Source organism: Pithys albifrons, chromosome 33 (genome assembly GCF_047495875.1).
Source record: "Pithys albifrons albifrons isolate INPA30051 chromosome 33, PitAlb_v1, whole genome shotgun sequence".
NCBI classification, from domain to species: Eukaryota; Metazoa; Chordata; class Aves; order Passeriformes; family Thamnophilidae; genus Pithys; species Pithys albifrons.
In genome coordinates this window covers 1255987-1272754 of record NC_092490.1, presented here as the reverse complement: position 1 = coordinate 1272754, position 16768 = coordinate 1255987, and the positions used below count along the sequence as shown (strand labels likewise).

Here is a 16768-nt window from a genome sequence, read left to right as displayed (position 1 = left end):
TTGAGGAGGTGTGAGCTGCTCTGAAACCTCATTCCATATTCCAAGCACTTGCAGGGCAGTTCCCAATGTGGATGTGTTTCATCCGCTTAAATACTGCAAAGTAAAAAACGCCAACATTTTAGGTTCAAATATTTTCTCCAAACAAAATTAAAACTTTTACAAGTTAGTTGGTTATACCAAAACCTGTTTCTTTTTTTTTTGTTTTTTTTCTCTTTGTTTTTTTTTTCTTTTTTATCTAATTGTTAAGAGGTGCAGAAAGAGATAGAAAAAGGTTGGGTAAAATCCAAGGTTGCTTTTAGAAGCTAAGAAAAATCTTACCACCAGAAGCTACTTTTTTCCTGAGATACCCTGTGGGGGAAAACAGTTTCTACCTTTTTTGTTTTCCTTCTGTTTCTCTGCCATTTGTGATAGATATCTCTGGCCCCAAGAGGCTTGGAATGCTCTCTTTGGATATGTAGAGTTGTTGCTCAGGAGAAGCTGTTTTAGCCTTTCTGGGCTGAGCAAAGTGGAGTCCTTCTGAGGAGGTGAGAGAGGGGGAATTTGGGAGAGATTTTCCACTATGGTAACCAGTTTGCTCTCTTTCCTTTTCCCTCCCGGAATTCTCAAGGTGCCTTCTCTGAGTTTTCATAGTGTTCCAAAAGGTTTCTACGTGATTTTTGGCAGGCAGCTACGAGCCCAACAGCAGGAACCTTTATGGCAGGCAGGCTCCAGCAGGATGCTCTGGCAGGAAGTTTGTTTGGGAGCTTTGAGCAAAATGTTGACAGAAAACCTTTCAATAGGATGTTTTTGGCAGAGAAACCGTGGAGGAACATTGTTCCTTGTAATTGTGTATTATGTGAGTGTCACAGGGGACACACAGGAGTCCCCACTGATCCATCCTGGGGCAGGTTCTGCTCATCCCAACCTCGGCTCCTCCCTGCAGGTCACCTCCAGGACTGTTCCCCACTGCCCCCCTAATATTTGGGACTGGTAAGTACTGGGAAGCTTTAAGGGGAAAAGTGGAATCAGGTGGTGTTAGACTAAAAGCAGGAGCTGTGGGGACATGCAACCCCTCCAAAATCAGCACAGGGATGGGGGTGATTGGTCCATGCTGGGCCCAAGGCCACGGGAAGGGGCTGTGGCGGCTGATGGCTCAGCAGCTCTGTGGAGAGAGAACAGGGGGTGACACTGAGGTGGGGGATCCCCTGGGAGGGCACACATGGAAGGCAGGGACAGGACCCCAGCAACACCCTCCCCTTCTGGCACAGGTAGAAGCTGAGCCCCAGCACCTAGAAGATGAACCCAACAGAAGCCTCTTATCCCTGTCAGTGTCTTCTGCAGGCAGCACGTGGCACCTCTGGGAGGTCTGGGGGGGTCTGGACCTTCCAAATCTTCTAAATGAACCTCTCAGACATCCCCAAACCCCCTCCCAGTTGCCCTCAGCTCACCCAGGACCACCTGGAACCTCTTCCCAGCACCTTTAGGATCCCATAACCCCTGCCCCCATCCCCACTAGGATGATCCAACCTCACTCCCAGCACCCTCAGGGCTCCCCTAAAATCTTTTCAGTTTTTTTTTTTTTCTCAGCCCCCTGAGGACACTAGAAAACCCCTCTCAAGCCCTTGAGAGCAAAACCTGGATGGTCCCTCTCACTCCACAATTGATCCCTCGAACACTGAATACCTATTCCAGTACGACAAGTCTCCCATCCACCTTCCCAGTAATCCCCCAAGGACCACAATCCCTCCCAGTTGCTCCCATGGTTTCCCATACCCCCCTCCATGACTCTCTAAACCTCTTCTGGACCTGTCCATTCCCTCCCCAAACTGCCTGCCTTTTTCCCAAGGCTTCCCCAACCCCCTTCCCAATTAGTCCCAGGATCCCCAGCCTCCCTCCAAGTTGCCAGGCCATACCCCAGTCCCAGGTGAGGGGGTGCTCCAGGCTGATGTGCCCCACCCAGCAGGTGAAGGTGATCCTTCCTGGGGGGATTTCCAGCATCACCAGCAGATGGTGGGTCCTGTCCTTATTGGGGACCATGTTGGTGACCACCAAGGGCTTTGAAAGCTCCTGCCCAAGCTGGAACCACCTGACCTGTACCTGGGCAGGGTAGAAATCCATCCTGGAGCAGTGCAGGGGCCTGGGCGGACTGGGAGCTGAACAGAATCAGTGAGGTGGAAAAGCTGGTGGGCACTGGGAGAGAGGCAAGGGGGCTGCAGGGACACTCAGAAGGACTGGGAATGATGTGGTAAGGGTTAGGAGAGGCACTGAGAGAGACAGGGGACATGGGGTGACACATGAGCCTCCCTATTCCTTATTCTTTCCTGGGGTCTCTTCTGTCTTCCCTCCCCAACCCCAGGCGTCCCAGTCTCTGGTGTTTGGGCAGGATCGTGCCCCACGTTGGGGCTCCTGTGTCCAGAGGAGGAAGGAGAACAACAGGTTTGGTCCCCAGGATTGTGTCAGGAGGTTCAACAGCCTGGGGGGTGTGTGTTGTCCTGGCGGGTTTCTCCCTGCCCTTGGCTGTGGGGTCTGCAGGGAGCAGTTTCTCCTGCCCTGTTTGCACTCTGATGCTGCCCCACTGCTGGGCCCCTGGGCAGGTGGATATTTGTGACCTGGAGTGTTCTCACACACACCAAATGTGTGTGAGGGGCACAGAGCTGTGTTCTCCTTCCCCAAATCCTGTGTCTTGCACATACCTGGTCCTTTCCTGGAGCATCTCCTGCCAAACCGTGTCTTTGCCTGTTCACACTAGAGCAGAAACCAGGTTATTTGCAGTTGCACTTGTTGGGGAACCTGCCCTGGTCCCTGTGGCTCTGCCTGTGGGGACAGGGAGGGTCTTGGGCCGTTTGCTCTCCAGGATCCCAGTCCTTGTGGTAAAACTCTATATTTGGTACCACAGTGAACTTCTCTAATCAAGGTTAAAAAAGATTTGCAAGTGTGAAATATTCCCAAGTAGGTTGACAGAAAAGGAACAAAGTTGCATTTTGGAAGATGTGAAAAAAACTAAAAGTATATATTGTTCAGTAACACCACAGGGCCCACCCAAGCACTCAGGCTACAAGCTGGGTGATAGAGAACCCTGGGAGGCACAGGAATGTTTCTGTCTTCACACCAATGACTCAGCTGTGATAACTGTGATAACTCCCCTCTGGAGAGCCATCAGCACCTTCACACCCACTCTGAGGGCTCATCTCTGCTAATGGGCTATTAGGGGCTGGAACAATAGGCAGCTCCAATAACCCAGACCATCAAAGACTTCAAACCAATCCCATGACTTACAGGGTCAAATCACCCATTCTGAAAGTCCCCACACTGAGTGAAGTACTGGGCTTTTCCAGTGAAATCTGAGCACCCAAAATCTTTGGGGTTTGGGGTTTCTGATATCATTAGTTGGATCCAGGTAGGGACTAATAACAAAACTGGGCTGCAACTGCCACTCTCGACCAGACTGTGACGATAATCCTCACCAACAGGTTTCCCTTCCTTTTACTGTTGACTCAGGGGCACCACGTGGCATTCAGAAGGGTGGCTGATGAACACAATAATGTTCATGCCCCAGGGGGCTGCGTTATACAACTGGATTTTTGAGGCTGCAAACAAAATTTTTTTTGTATCATTACATTTATTGTAATCTTTCAAGTAAATTCCATCCCTGACTTTTAAAATTCCTTGATTTGTCTTCATTTCTCCCGACTGTGTAACCTTTAAACCATCACACACATTTATGACCTTCATGATAGAAGTTCACTGTGGTACCAAATATAGACTTGTAACACTTGCATATGGGCTGCAGTTCCTCCGTCATCTTCTTTGGCAATGAAATGCAAGTTAAAAGATTCTAAGGCTTATTGAACAAAGCAGCAGTCTGTCACCTGCCAGACTGATTCCTGTCTTAGTTTAAACTTTCTTTATGTTATAACTTTGCTATTAGTGTGTTTCTAAGCAGAGAGGAATTTGTGTAACCTGAAACTGCTGTACTATGTCTTGGATAAAAGAAGAAATATTGTTCTGGAGCCTGAAAATTCAGGTCAGGATTTAAAAGAACACACATTCCTGAAGAATAAATCTATACATGAATTTGTTTAGAAATCCTTGTCTTGATGTTTTAAATTGCATCTGGGTTGAATGATACTGCTATGGGACCAAGATGTTTGTCCACAGGTCCACTTTCTGAATTTCTCTTTCATTCTGTGGTCTGGAAGAGAAGACACTGGTGACTGCTACCAGTTAGATGGGTATGTAGCCAAAAGAATGAGCATGGCACAACCAGCACTGTACTCACCTTGGTTTTGTTTTTCCTTTTGTTCCTTATTCATTAAAAAGTGTTTAAGAAGTGGATTATTGATGAGATTTTAAACTAAAAGCATGAAAAGATGCTGGTGTGCCCTGGGAATCTACTGCAAATGATTCATTATTAACAGTTCATCAGAAAGGCCACAGAGTGAGCAGAATCCACAGTTTGGGTTATCCCCACATAGTCACAATTGCTCCCAGCCCCTGTAACTGGGTCATTGTATTAATCCATTGGACTCGACATTTTGCTGGATCCTCACCCCTGAGAAGACCAGAAAACCAGGACGTGCTGTTATTTTGGTGCAGTGAGAGCAGCGTTATGTTCTTGCCCCAAAGTGCCTTTGAGAGCAGCAAAGTTTCCTCTGAGGGACCTGTAGAGATTGAGGGCTCTTCTGTAGGGACTCCTGAAATCTGGCAAACTTTGCATTAGCTTCTCTCTGAGGGAGGTTTTGTGGTTCCTTTTGCAGGAGCTTTTACAGTGCATGGCCCTCGTGGGCAGCCAATGGAAAGAAAATATTTTGTTGTCCTTCCTTTACAAATTTGTTAGTCACTCTTCTGTGCTGGGGTGGAGGTGTCAGGAGAAAATGTGGGGAATGAAGGAGTGGTTACACAGAAATCTGAAATAATCCTGTCTTTGCAAGTGTCAGACAAAAAAATGGTATTTCCAGAAAAAGGAAGAATTAGGCCAAAAGGCTGCAGCGGGAGCATTGCTTGCTGCTGAGCTCCAAGACAGGCTGCAAATGGTGGCACTGCTTTGCTGCTGAGCATGGGCATGTCTGAAAGATTCAGGTGGAGCTTTGGAATGTGCTGGAGAGAGGGAGAATGTTACAGGGAGATTTGCAGGATGTAGAACCCGTAACAAAGCCTTGTAACTCAAACTTCCTGTGTTCAGGGAAGCAGCTGAGAGACAATGAGCCAGTCTGTTGTTCTGAGAAAGAGCAAAACATGAGGTTGCATTGACAGCTGCTGATGAGGAAGGAGCAGATTGAGCCTTAATTAAAGTTGAAACCACCAATGTGTGCCAGGGTCAGCAAACTGCTGCTAAACTGGCACCGTGTGTGGCTCCCAAGATATCAAAGCCTGGCCCTGGATCAGGGGAGATGGAAATCCAGTCACTATTAATGCAGTGGGATGCTGAGGGGCTGGAGCCACTTCCCAGATGGCACAAAGTTAAACCACTGGAGCAAAGAGAGCACGTGTTATCTGCCCAACTGATAAGGTCAGTTCATGGCTCCAGGGTGAGGAGCAGAAGCCTCCTAAAACCCCTCAAAAAAACCCAGCACAAGGGGCAGCTCTTCATGAATTTTTCCCAGAAGTCTCACTGCCTCTGAACAGGAAATTAGTGGGAGGAGACCCCCTGAAAAGATGGGGAAACAACAACAGCAGTGCAGAGAGCACTGCATGGAAGAGGAGTTAAAACTGCACCTGAGAGATCCCCAGTTCAAGCAGTTGAACCACTTGATTCACTAAGGAGTAGCTTTTTGGGGGAGGTTTGAGTAGTTTTCTTTTTCCAGGAATTCCAGCACTCCCCACTGAAGATCAAGGAACCATCTGGGACTGGGGGAACTGCCAGCAGATGTGCAGGAGAAGGCTCACAGAAAGGAGCCAAGGGTGATGAGCACTTTTCCCTCAGGATGTGTAACCTTGTGACTGTCAGCATTTCAGACTCAAGTTGCTGCTTTAGGAGCATTATTCCAACCTGCCTTTCAATAATCAGTCTGTCCTGGGTGAAATTTCCACTTCTCTTTTTATAGGGACCTGCAAACAGGTGAGATGGAGCTGTGTGGAACCAACAAAACTTTTAATTTCCCCGTAATTATTATTAAATAATATTTCTTGCGGTTCGTTTGTGTTTTCATTGAGAGGGATTCATTGGGAGGTAAAATATTAGCAGGACATTATAAAGCAAACATTTTTATTAATTCTTATTTAATTTTGCTAAATCATTTTTTGTTTATACTAAAAAAGAAAGAATGGAGTGGAATAATCTCTTAGTCTTCTCTTATGGAGAGATACTTTAAATTCAATCACTTGAGAACTAAAAGAGAAAACCCAGTTTAATTTGTGAGTTTCTACAAGAGATTTTGCATGTTTGAAATCATACAAATAAGTATCAACCTTCCCAGAGTTTTTCCTCAGAAAGATTCGGATTTATTATGATAATTTTTCTAAATTTTACAGAGATTTTGACTTGTGAACTAAAAGATCTTAAGAGAATAAAAGAAACTATTCCATGGGAAATGGTTGAGACCCCCTTTCTAAATCACAAGGAGTTTCAGCTTTGGACTGCAAATGGGACATGGATAAAATACAGGGAAACCTTTTCCCAGCTCCCAAGACCTGTAACCAGTTTAGGAAATACTTGCACTCTGCACCACTGACATTTCTCAGTTGTGGGTGCAGCTTTGTGGAACATTCATTGGAAAGGAATGTTGTGAAGAAAAATTGTGACAGAGAAAAAAATCCCAGAAAAATCAACCTGGACTCTGTTTTGGGGGATCCTCAGCACCAAGGAGACAGCAGATCCAGACCCACAGGACACCACTGGGTTCCATGGAGTGGGGATACATTTCCTGTTTTAACTTTTCTCTCTCACCCTCTTTCCCTCCCCCTCTCCTATTTCCTAATTCTTTCTATTTCTCTTTCTTTGCCTCACCTTTACTCTTAAATAAAATCCATCCTCTTGACTTTGCCATCTGGTCCTCTTTGCACCTTAATTTGGGCAGAGACATTTCTAATAATTTTAATAACTGGATGATAACCCCAATCAGAGCCCCTTCACAGCACAGATGGAGAGAAAGTCCCCACAGTGCACCTGAGAGGTGTGTCAGGGGAAACCGTGTGGATCAGTCCTGTCTCAAGCAAAGGCAAACCCATCTGTGGGATTGATTTTGCTCCATGACAAAGTTGCACTTGGTGGGTAATTCAGAAAAACAGGGAAACATGGTGTGTACCTGAAGAGGACCTATTTGTGGTGTAAAACTGTCTGTTCCATTGTTCCTATTTGTGTATAATATTGGATAGAGAGGTGCAGAGTTAATGTGTTATTCAGGGCATACTGGGGAAAAGGGAAAAAAAGAAAAAGGGAATAGAGTGGTGGATAATGTCCTGGGTGACACAAAACTTCTGGTATCCTCCTTCTCTTTTCTCTGTTCCCCAAAATGCCTGCTAATTGGGAGTGGGAGGGGAATTTGAGATTAAATAAGGGTGGTCCTGTTCTCCTGGCAGAAGAATGTGTGCCCAGGTGTGAAAGGCTGGAATGCTGATGACTCAGACAGTGCAGGTGGAGCTGATGATGTGCAAAGTGACCCCCAAGGTTGTGAGGGTGTGCACACCTGCCAGCTCAGGCTCCAGGTAGGTGTGTTTTCCTCGGCCTTGCACAGGGACTGAGCTGTGATAACTCCCCCCTGGGAGCACTGAGACAATTCCCACACATGGCCTGGAGATTTTCACCTCTGCTAATGGGCCATCATGGATCCACCCTATTTTTTTCTCTACATCTTTTAATGTCAGGATTATTTCAGTTTTCTGTGTAACCACTCCTTCATTCTCCACATTTTCTCCTGCCACCTCCACCCCAGGGGTAGAAGGGTGGCTAAAATATTTTTAAAGGAAAACAAAATATTTTCTTTCCATTGACTGCCCAGCACAGCCATGTTCTCCAAAAGTTCCTGCAGAAGGAATCTCAAAACCTCCCTCAGAGAGAAGCTGAGACAAATTTTCTCAGAGCTGAGGAGTCCTTACAGAAAACAAGGAAAAAAACTGCATTTTGGAAGATGTGAAAGAAAGAAATTTATACATTTATTAGTATAAATACAGAGCCCACCCAAGCCCTCAGGCTACAAGCTGGGTGTGAGAGAACCCTGGGAGGCACAGGAATGTTTGTGTCTTCACACCAATGAGTCACCTGTGATAACTCCCCTCTGGGGAGGCATCAACACATTCACACCCACCCTGAGGGCTCATGTCTGCTAATGGGCCATTAGGGGCTGGAACAATAGGCAGCTGCAATGAGTCAAACCATCAAAGACTCCAAAAATATCCCATGACTCACAGAGTGAAATCACCCATTGTGGAAGTCCCCAGCCTGGGTGAGGTGCAGGGCATTCCCACTTGAACCTGAGCATGTCAAATCTTCAGGGATTGGCATTTCTGGTATCACTATTTGGATCCAGAGGGGGACTAAGACTTTAACAGAACTGCAACAGCCACTCTTGACCAGACTGTGACCATCATCCTCACCAAAATGTTTCCTTTCCTTTTCCTGTGAATTCAGGGATACCACGTGGCACTCAGCACAGGGGCTAATGAAGACCATAATGTTCATGTCCCAGGGGGATGGGTTATACAATTGGTTTATTGAGGGTTCAAAGAAATGTTTTTCTGTATCATTGCATTTCTTGTAATCTTTCTAGTAAATTACATTTCCGACTTTTAAACTTTCTTGACTCAGGTTAATTTCTCCTTTACAGCATAACCTTTAACCCTGTGCCCCAGGGCATCATCCAAAATCTCCTGCAGCTCTTTCAGCCTTGGGGCTGTGCCCACTTCCCTGGGAAGTGTCTGGAGGCATCTCCTAAAGCTGGCCCAGCCCCAATTGATGGGATGTGTGAGGAGGAGGCTGTTGGGGTTCCTTTGGAATAACTGTGGAGTCGGGGAGTGCAGGCCAGGGTGCCCAGGGCTGTGGGGGCAGAGCAGGGTCCTGCAGCCCAGGGTGCTGTGCTGGGACAGGGACTCTGCTGCCTGCCAGGGGCAGCTCTCAGCCGGCCCTGGGATCTGCTGACAGGGCTGGGGAGAAGGGCTGTGGGGAAGGAGCAGCCCCTAGGAGAGCTCCTTATCTTGCTCAGGGACGGCTGCAGGGCTTGGGAATGCTCCCAGCACCCACATCGACCCCAGAGAGTTCCCAGGGCACATTTCAGGGAGGACATTAAAGCAGGACCTACATGACAGGGAAGCATCCTGTTCTTTCAATTCTCTGGCCTGCCATGTCATGCTGGGAAATAGCACATACAAATTAACATCTGATTTCAGGAGAAGACATTGAAACTTCAAATCTGAATCTCAGATAGGTGAATAAACCAGGCACTTCTCTCCAGGAAGCCTCTTATCGGGCTCTGTCCATCCCAGCTTCACCTCTGGTCTGGAACTGAGGAGGTATTCCAGATCTGCCCTTGGAAGCAGCACTGCCCTGCTCTCAGCACTGCACAGGCACTTGTAGGTTTATGGTTTTCAAGATTTCTTCGTGTGAACTCAATGTGAATGCAGCACCAGGCAAAGCTCAGAGGAGATGGGAAAGAGAATGATGGACACTGCAGCTCTCCTGGCTCTGCTCTGAGCCACAGAGAGCTGAGCCCTTTAAATCCTGTCTTATTGCAAGGCTTTTCATAATTTCAGTCAAAAGCATGAAAATTCATAAACTTAAGTAGAATATTCTCCATGAATTGTTGTTGAAACTATAAAAACACAGATACAATGATTGTAAAGACATTTTCAGGCTCTCTGCTGCAGAGTCAGAAGGACAAAGGGTGATATGTTATAAAAGCTGTGGTACATTTGACCTGCCTCATGGTGGTCAGAGCTGTCACAAAGCAGCTCCATGTCCCCAGTGCAGCAGAGCAAAGCTGAAGCCTTGGCAGCACATGGGCAGAGCTCCTGCTGCTCACACCACCCTCAGCCAACACTGACCAGAGGAAGGAAATGCATTTCTATCTGAGGGAGATTTATCTGAAAACTGGTGTGACTTTATCAGAGGAGTCTGTCTTCATTGCTCCTTGTCCTTTGCTTTTCCTCAAGTTTCTTTCCCTTTGGACCTGTGATATGGCCCCAGGACAGCACAGCCCCTCCCTCTGCAGGGCAGCACTTCCAGCTCAGGGTCCTGCAGGGATCACAGGGTGGGAGCCAGGACCGACTGCTCAGGCTGGAGTGGACACACTCACCTGGGGAAGGGGATGCCCTGGAGAAGAGCAAGGGAGCATTTCTGTGCCTGCAGGGAGAACTCCCTGGTGTCCTGGTTTGGGGGCCAGCTGGAGGTGAAGCCCCACACAGACACTCGCTCAGCCTCCCCTCTCTCCCCACTCCAGCCCAGTGGAATTGGGAGGGCAATCAAAGTGAAACTTGTAGCTTGAGGTAAGAACAGTTCAATATTTGAAATCAAAGTAAAGGAGAATAGTAATGGTAAATAATATATAGTAATGATAATAACAGGAGAAAATACAAGTGTTAATGCAATTGCTCACCACCCACTGACCAATGCCAGACTCCCCTTCCCAAACCCCCGTCAGCCATTTCTGGGTAACTATCCCCAGTTTATATACTGGGCATGACATGTTGTGCTGTGCAATAACCCTTTGGCCAGTTCAGCTCAGTTCTCCCAGCTATTTTATTTTGGGAACCTCCTCATGGCAGAGCAGGAGACACAAAGGAAACAACAAAACAGAGTCCTTGACTTGGTATAAACATGACATGGCAAACAACCAAGCATCAGTGTGTTATCAAAAATATTCTCCTTCTGAATCCAAAACAGCTCCTGAGGGGAATTAACTCCATCCCAGCTGAAAGCAGGACAATGTCCAGCCCTTATTCCATCCCTTTTATGTCATGCCAGGTCTCACACTTCCAATTCCCCATCACCTTCCCCAGTTCTCTCTTTTGATAGACACACACACAGACATCACTCCCTTAGGGAATGGAACAGCTCTGTCAGGAGGTCATAAAATGGCCACAAAAGTGTCTGTTGAGTTCACTCAGGTCATGACTTTGGCCTCCATCCCTGGGAACAGTCTCTCAAGCAAGGAAGGTGCTGTGGGGTGCTGGACTGTTGCAGGTTGCACATTGGAGTCAGTTCTGATTCCAGCACTGCTGCACTAGGCCAGTTTTAGAACATTTCCTTCTTCCTTGGTGGGAGGGCAACGATCAGAGGAAAGTCAAGGCTGAAATGCCCAGAACAGCTGTGGGTGAGATTGATGGCTCAGGTGGGTGATGCCCACCCAGCCAGCACAGAAGGGATAATTATTAATGTCATAGAATTGATCCATTGGCCCTTCTCTCCCAAAATCAAATTCCCTCAAGGCACACACCAGAGTTTTTCTCCTCCCACACCACCCTTCAAAAGCACCTGAGACCTTGAGGAAAAGCAGCCCCTGGATGGGTTTGCCTTGGCCTGAGGCAGGAACAATGCAGACTCTTTTCCCAGCATGTTTTAATGGGCATTTCAGAAACATTAATCCTTTCTAGAGAACCTGAAAATTTTGATTGGGCAGGCCCAGCCCTATGGGGAGATGCTCCAGTGTGGACTGACCAGGTGGTCTTTGCTAAATGTGCATCCCAATGTTTTCAGGTCCCATCACCCGCTGCTCTCAGTGTGCCCTTTTCCTGTTCATTCCACCCTTGGTTCTTCCCAGAGGCTGCTGCATGGCAGGGCATGGGATTCACCCACTCAGGCAAGGTTCTTTGGCCCAGGTGTCTGTCAGGTTGTTTTGGAATTCAGTCCCATAGTCTGATTCAATTCTTTCAGGAGTTCCATGTCACCATCACATTTCCTCCTCCAGGCCCAGGACAGTGTTCCAGGCAGTGCCATGGGGCACAGGGGATGTTTCCAGACTTCCTGTGCTTGTTTCCATCACCATAAGCATGTGGGCCTTGCCATATGGAGTCTGCGGCAGCGTGATCCAGTCAGTCTGCCAGGCCTCCCTTTATTTCTCTTCCAGTCATTGTCCTCCAACCCAGAGAGGCTCCACCCGCTTGGCTTGTGTAACTGCAGCACATTTCACATCCATGGATAACCTGTGCAACAGTTCCCATGGCTAAGCCCACCTCTCAGGCACAAGCCCATCCATATATTTCATCTCTTCCTTGATGGCTCGAGGTGTCCTGGCCAGAAATAATTCCCCCTTGTGCTGCCAATGCCAAGGCACCTGAGCCCCTTCAATGGCAGCAGTCTGAGCCACCTGATGGTTGTTCTGCTGTTCTTCAGGGGCCTGACTCTTGGGTACAGGAGCACCCCCATGACACACCTTCAAAGCAGGTGCCCCACCCGGGCACTGATACCTTTGTCACAAGGCAGCAGCCCAGATGGGTTTCACCCTGTGCTGCCAGTTCTTCTGCTGCCATTGCTGCACCCACCCCACAGGGCATTTGGCACCATCACTAGTGGGAGCAGAGAAGGGATCTGCTGGAGTTCTGACCTCCAGTTTCAGGATGAGAAGTCGCAGGGAGCAGCCCCAGAGGTGCAGGGCAGCTGCTCGTGGTGATGGCGGGACAGAGGGAGCTGTGCAGGCCTGGGGGGGCACAGGGGTTTGCCCTGTGCTGGCTCAGGAGCAGCTGGATGTGCCTCCTGCTGTGCCGGGGTGTGTGTGTGTGTGTGCCCTGCTGGGCACAGTGAGGAGCAGCTGCAGCTGCCCCTTGTGCCAGGGCTGTGTCTGCCGTTGGTGCTGGGTACAGAGAGGCCAATGGGGCTCTTCTTGTGGCGCCAGGGGTGCCAGGGGTGGGCAGTGCCCTCTGTGCTGCTGCCGAGCGCCAGGCAGGGCTGGCTGGTTCTGTGTGTGTGACAGTGTGCCCTGGGCCCTGCAGTGTCACAGTGTGCTTTGGGCCCTGCAGTGTCACAGTGTGCCCTGGGTTCCAGGTGGCCCTGAAGTGTCACAATGTCCTCTAGGTTCTCGAACTCCCTGCAGTGTCACAGTGTCCCCTGGGTTCCATGAGGCCCTGCAGTGTCACACTGGCCCCTGAGAATCGTCAGGCCTGGCATTCATATCCCTTGCAATATTGGGGCACTTTGGGGCACCAAAACAGACGGAAGAGATTGAGCCATTGGAGAGTGTCGAAGGGAGGCAACCAAGAGGGCCTGTAGGAGAACTGTGTGAGGAGTTGCTGAGGGGACTTGGTGTGTTCATCTGCACAAGAGGACACTGAGGAGACACCTCATTGTATGTAAAACTTCCTGGGCAGGGGCAGAGGAGGGGCAGGCACTGATCTCTGCTTTGTGGGATTTTTCCGTCAATAGGGTCATCTCATCCCCCTGATTGCAAGAGGGTCAACTTAGCCCAAGAAAAATAGAAGCAAAACCCTCAAAAGATATTTAAAGGCCCCTGAACTGCTGCAAAGCAGCAGGATCCCCTCAGAAAGAGCTCTCTGTGTCCCTCTCTGTGGGTTCCCACTCCAAGTGCTGATGTCACATGTCCCCCACACTCCCTCACATTACCCTCCTCAGGATAGGAGGGCACCACAGAAGCTCCCTCAGTTTTTCCAAACACCCCATCTCACGTTTCCCAAATCCCAACTCATTCCTCTCCAAGTCCCATCCCAACCCTCCCAGTTTGCTTCCAAGCCCTCCCAATTTTACCCAATCGTCCCTGGGTTTGTAGCATCCCTTCTCCTGCTCCTGACTCCCCCTAAGGGAGTTCGAATTGGATTAAACTATTTTGGGATGGGATTGAATCGTTTGAGATTGGAAGGGAGCCATTTTGGGGTGGGATTGAGGTGTTATGAGCTGACAGATCAATCCCTCTCAGATATTGGACTGCAAAATGATGAAGAAATGTGAATCAGTCTGGAAACCTCCAGTTTTGGTGAAAACTCCCACAAATTCCAACAGAACCCTGAAATCTTCCTGAATATCCTTTTGAATTCCAAATTCCTGCCCCGATTCCCAAGAGAATGGTGGAAATTTAGATGTCTTTGTTAGATCTCTTCATTTTAACTTCAATTTCAGGTGATTTTAAGCGATGAAGATGGATCAAATAAAATAAAATAAAAAAACCAAAAAACCCTAATCATGTGAATGTGCGTGGGGTTGGGTTGGGTGGCCTTTAGAGAATTAGTTATAGAATTATTTAGTTTGGAAAATATCTCAAACCCCATTCAGGATTGCTTTTGGCCACAAGAAGAACTAAGTGAGAGCAGGGGAGATTTTCAGGGTCAAAAGTCAGCAAATCCCCTTTCCCAATGAATTTCACACATCAATCTGTGTCCCCATGTGGGAAGGTTTTGACTTAGCAAAATGCCAAGTAATCATTTCAGAGGAAAAGTCTCTCCTCCTCCCCCACCCTCCTCCCCCACCCCCAAAAAACCCCAACAAACAAACAACAGACCATAGTTCAGTAGATTATCGTATGTTAAACAGAATAGAGAGAAAAAGTAAAACCCAAATAAAATACACACTACACACAAAGAATAAAAGGTAGCAAGAGCAATAAGAAAAAAATTCTACTTCCCTAGAAAAGATAATAAAATGCTGGAGGGCCTCGGTTAGTCCCCAGAAGCTCTGACTTTCACCCCAAGTCGTTGCTCATCCAGCAGGAAGACGAAGGAAGACCCCTCCTCCCTCTCTTTTTCTATCTGAGTTCATGTCAGAATATGGTAGGCAATATCATTGGCCTGTAGAAGTCAACTGGCCTGACCTGGTTCAAGTCAGCTGATTGTCCAATGCCTACACTAGAAAACAAAGCCTGAATCTGGGCCTAACTAAACCCTTGACACCATGGATGTTCCTCCCCCTGTGTAAATTCAAGTGCCCACAGAGAACCAGGAGGATGAGGAGAACACAAGCCAGGTGTGTTCCTAACGTGGATCACTGGGAATGTGGTTCATGAGTTCTGTTCAAAACGTGGCTCTGGTGATGGGTGAAGGAGTTGGAGCAGCAGACAAAGCTCTTCCCACATTTGGGGCACAAACTGGGCTTCCCTTACTGGTGGGTGCGTTGGTGTCTGGTCAAGTTAGAGCTGTTGGTGAAACTCTTCCCACACTCATCACACTTGTATGGCCGCTCTCCAGTGTGGATACGCCGGTGCCTGAGGAGGCTGAAGTTGACATTGAAACTCTTCCCGCAGTCGGAGCAGGGGAAGGGCCTCTCCCCGGTGTGTATGCGCTGATGCCTGTAGAGAGCTGAGCTTGTCTGAAACGTCTTCCCACACTCGGAACATTCGTAGGGCCTCTCCCCAGTGTGGTTCATCTGGTGGATGACAAGCTCAGAGTTCCGCCTAAAGCTTTTCCCACACTCCCCACAAAGATAAGGCCTCTCTCCGTTGTGGATACGACGGTGCCTGATGAGGCTGCAGTTGTCATTGAATCTCCTCCCACAGTCGGTGCAGGGGAAGGGCCTCTCCCCCGTGTGTGTGCGCTGATGTCTGAGGAGATGCGAGCTGGTCTGACACCTCTTCCCACACTCGGAACACTCATAGGGTCGTTCCCCAGTGTGGATCTTCTTATGATGGATCAGGTGGGAGCTCGCTCTGAAGCTCTTCCCACATTCCCCACAGGTGTAAGGCCGTTCCCCTCTGTGGATGAGCTGATGATAGTTAAAGTGGGAGATGTTGATGAAGCTCTTCCCACATTCCATGCACTTGTATGGCTTTTCCCTGGTGTGAAGCTGCTGCTGCACCACCAGGTCAGAGCTCTGGCTCAATCTCTGAGTGCCTTCCCCGGACACGCTGGGTGTTTCCTCCTCAGACATCTCTGGGCTTGGCTTGGAGCTCCTCTTCCTGTGGGATCGCCATGGCTTTTCCTCCCCAGTGACTTCCTGCACTGTGGCACTGTTCAAAACAGCCTCTGTCGTGAAGTTCTGCTGGGGGGATTTGTCCTCCATGCTCTCCGTGCTCAGCTCAGGGCCTGGGGCAGGAAGGAACAAGGACACTCAGGGCATTTGCCTCCGGCCCACAGGGAAGGCCAAGGACATCCCCCCAAACCCAGTCCCGGCAGGACGGCGTTGGCAGCGGGGTTGTCCTGCAGCCGGGGCCATGCTGGGCTGGAAGATGCAGCACAAGAGAGGGAAAAAAGGGGCACTGACTTCCTCCTCACCTGCCTGGGGCTCCCGGGGCATTTTCCTCTTTCTTGCAGCCTCTTCCTGCATCCTGTTAAGGTTTGGAAAGGAGAAATCCTTTTCTGGGGTAGAAAACTAACATGTTAGCACATTGCTTGTGGGTTTCTACTCTCAAATCTATCTCTAGAAAGACACCAGTGTCTCAGTTTAAGATAATTTCCAAAGGGGAGTCATCGTGGAGAGAAGTCTCCTGCCTGGGATTTCCTACTCAGTTTTCTGCAATGCAGAGAAAGTGAACAAATACATCTAAACGGAAGGGGGAAAAACCCGAACTCTTTAACAAGAAGAAATGCTGAAAACAACTCATGAACTGGGCTAAACAAACTCAGGAAGAGAAACTTCCCAAGCCCAGCCCACTCTGTCCAGTCAAGTTAGTGCCCAGCCTCCCCCTCCCATAAAACACACATGACCACAGCACAGAGGCACAATGGCCCCCCTTCCATAGGATTCACCTCCCCCACACCTCAAAACCCTGGCAGGAACCTTGAGAGTCAGCACTGCAGTCAGGCTGTGCTGCTGGGACAGGCAGTCAAGCCAGTGGTCCTCACCCAGTGGTGTCTGTGGTCCTGTTCCAGTGGTGGTCACAGCTCAGATCCTTTCAGAGGGTGGTGGAAGCCCCAAGTGGGGAGGTGTGCTGGTTTAAAGGGAAACTGGCAGGAGAAATGAACGCAACACAAAGCAGATTAT

General features: G+C 48.7%; 2 protein-coding genes across 2 annotated transcripts in view; one reads left to right on the top strand and one right to left on the bottom strand.

Annotated features, from left to right (window-relative positions):
• The window catches only part of LOC139684162 (uncharacterized), a 1455962-nt gene that overhangs the window by 219469 nt on the left and 1219725 nt on the right, over positions 1–16768 (top strand).
• Positions 1–16768, bottom strand: part of LOC139684161 (uncharacterized) — a 1434678-nt gene that overhangs the window by 259617 nt on the left and 1158293 nt on the right. The window contains 1 exon segment of the mRNA XM_071579762.1: positions 14952–15620. Within this exon segment, the coding sequence (XP_071435863.1) occupies positions 14952–15620 (669 nt within the window).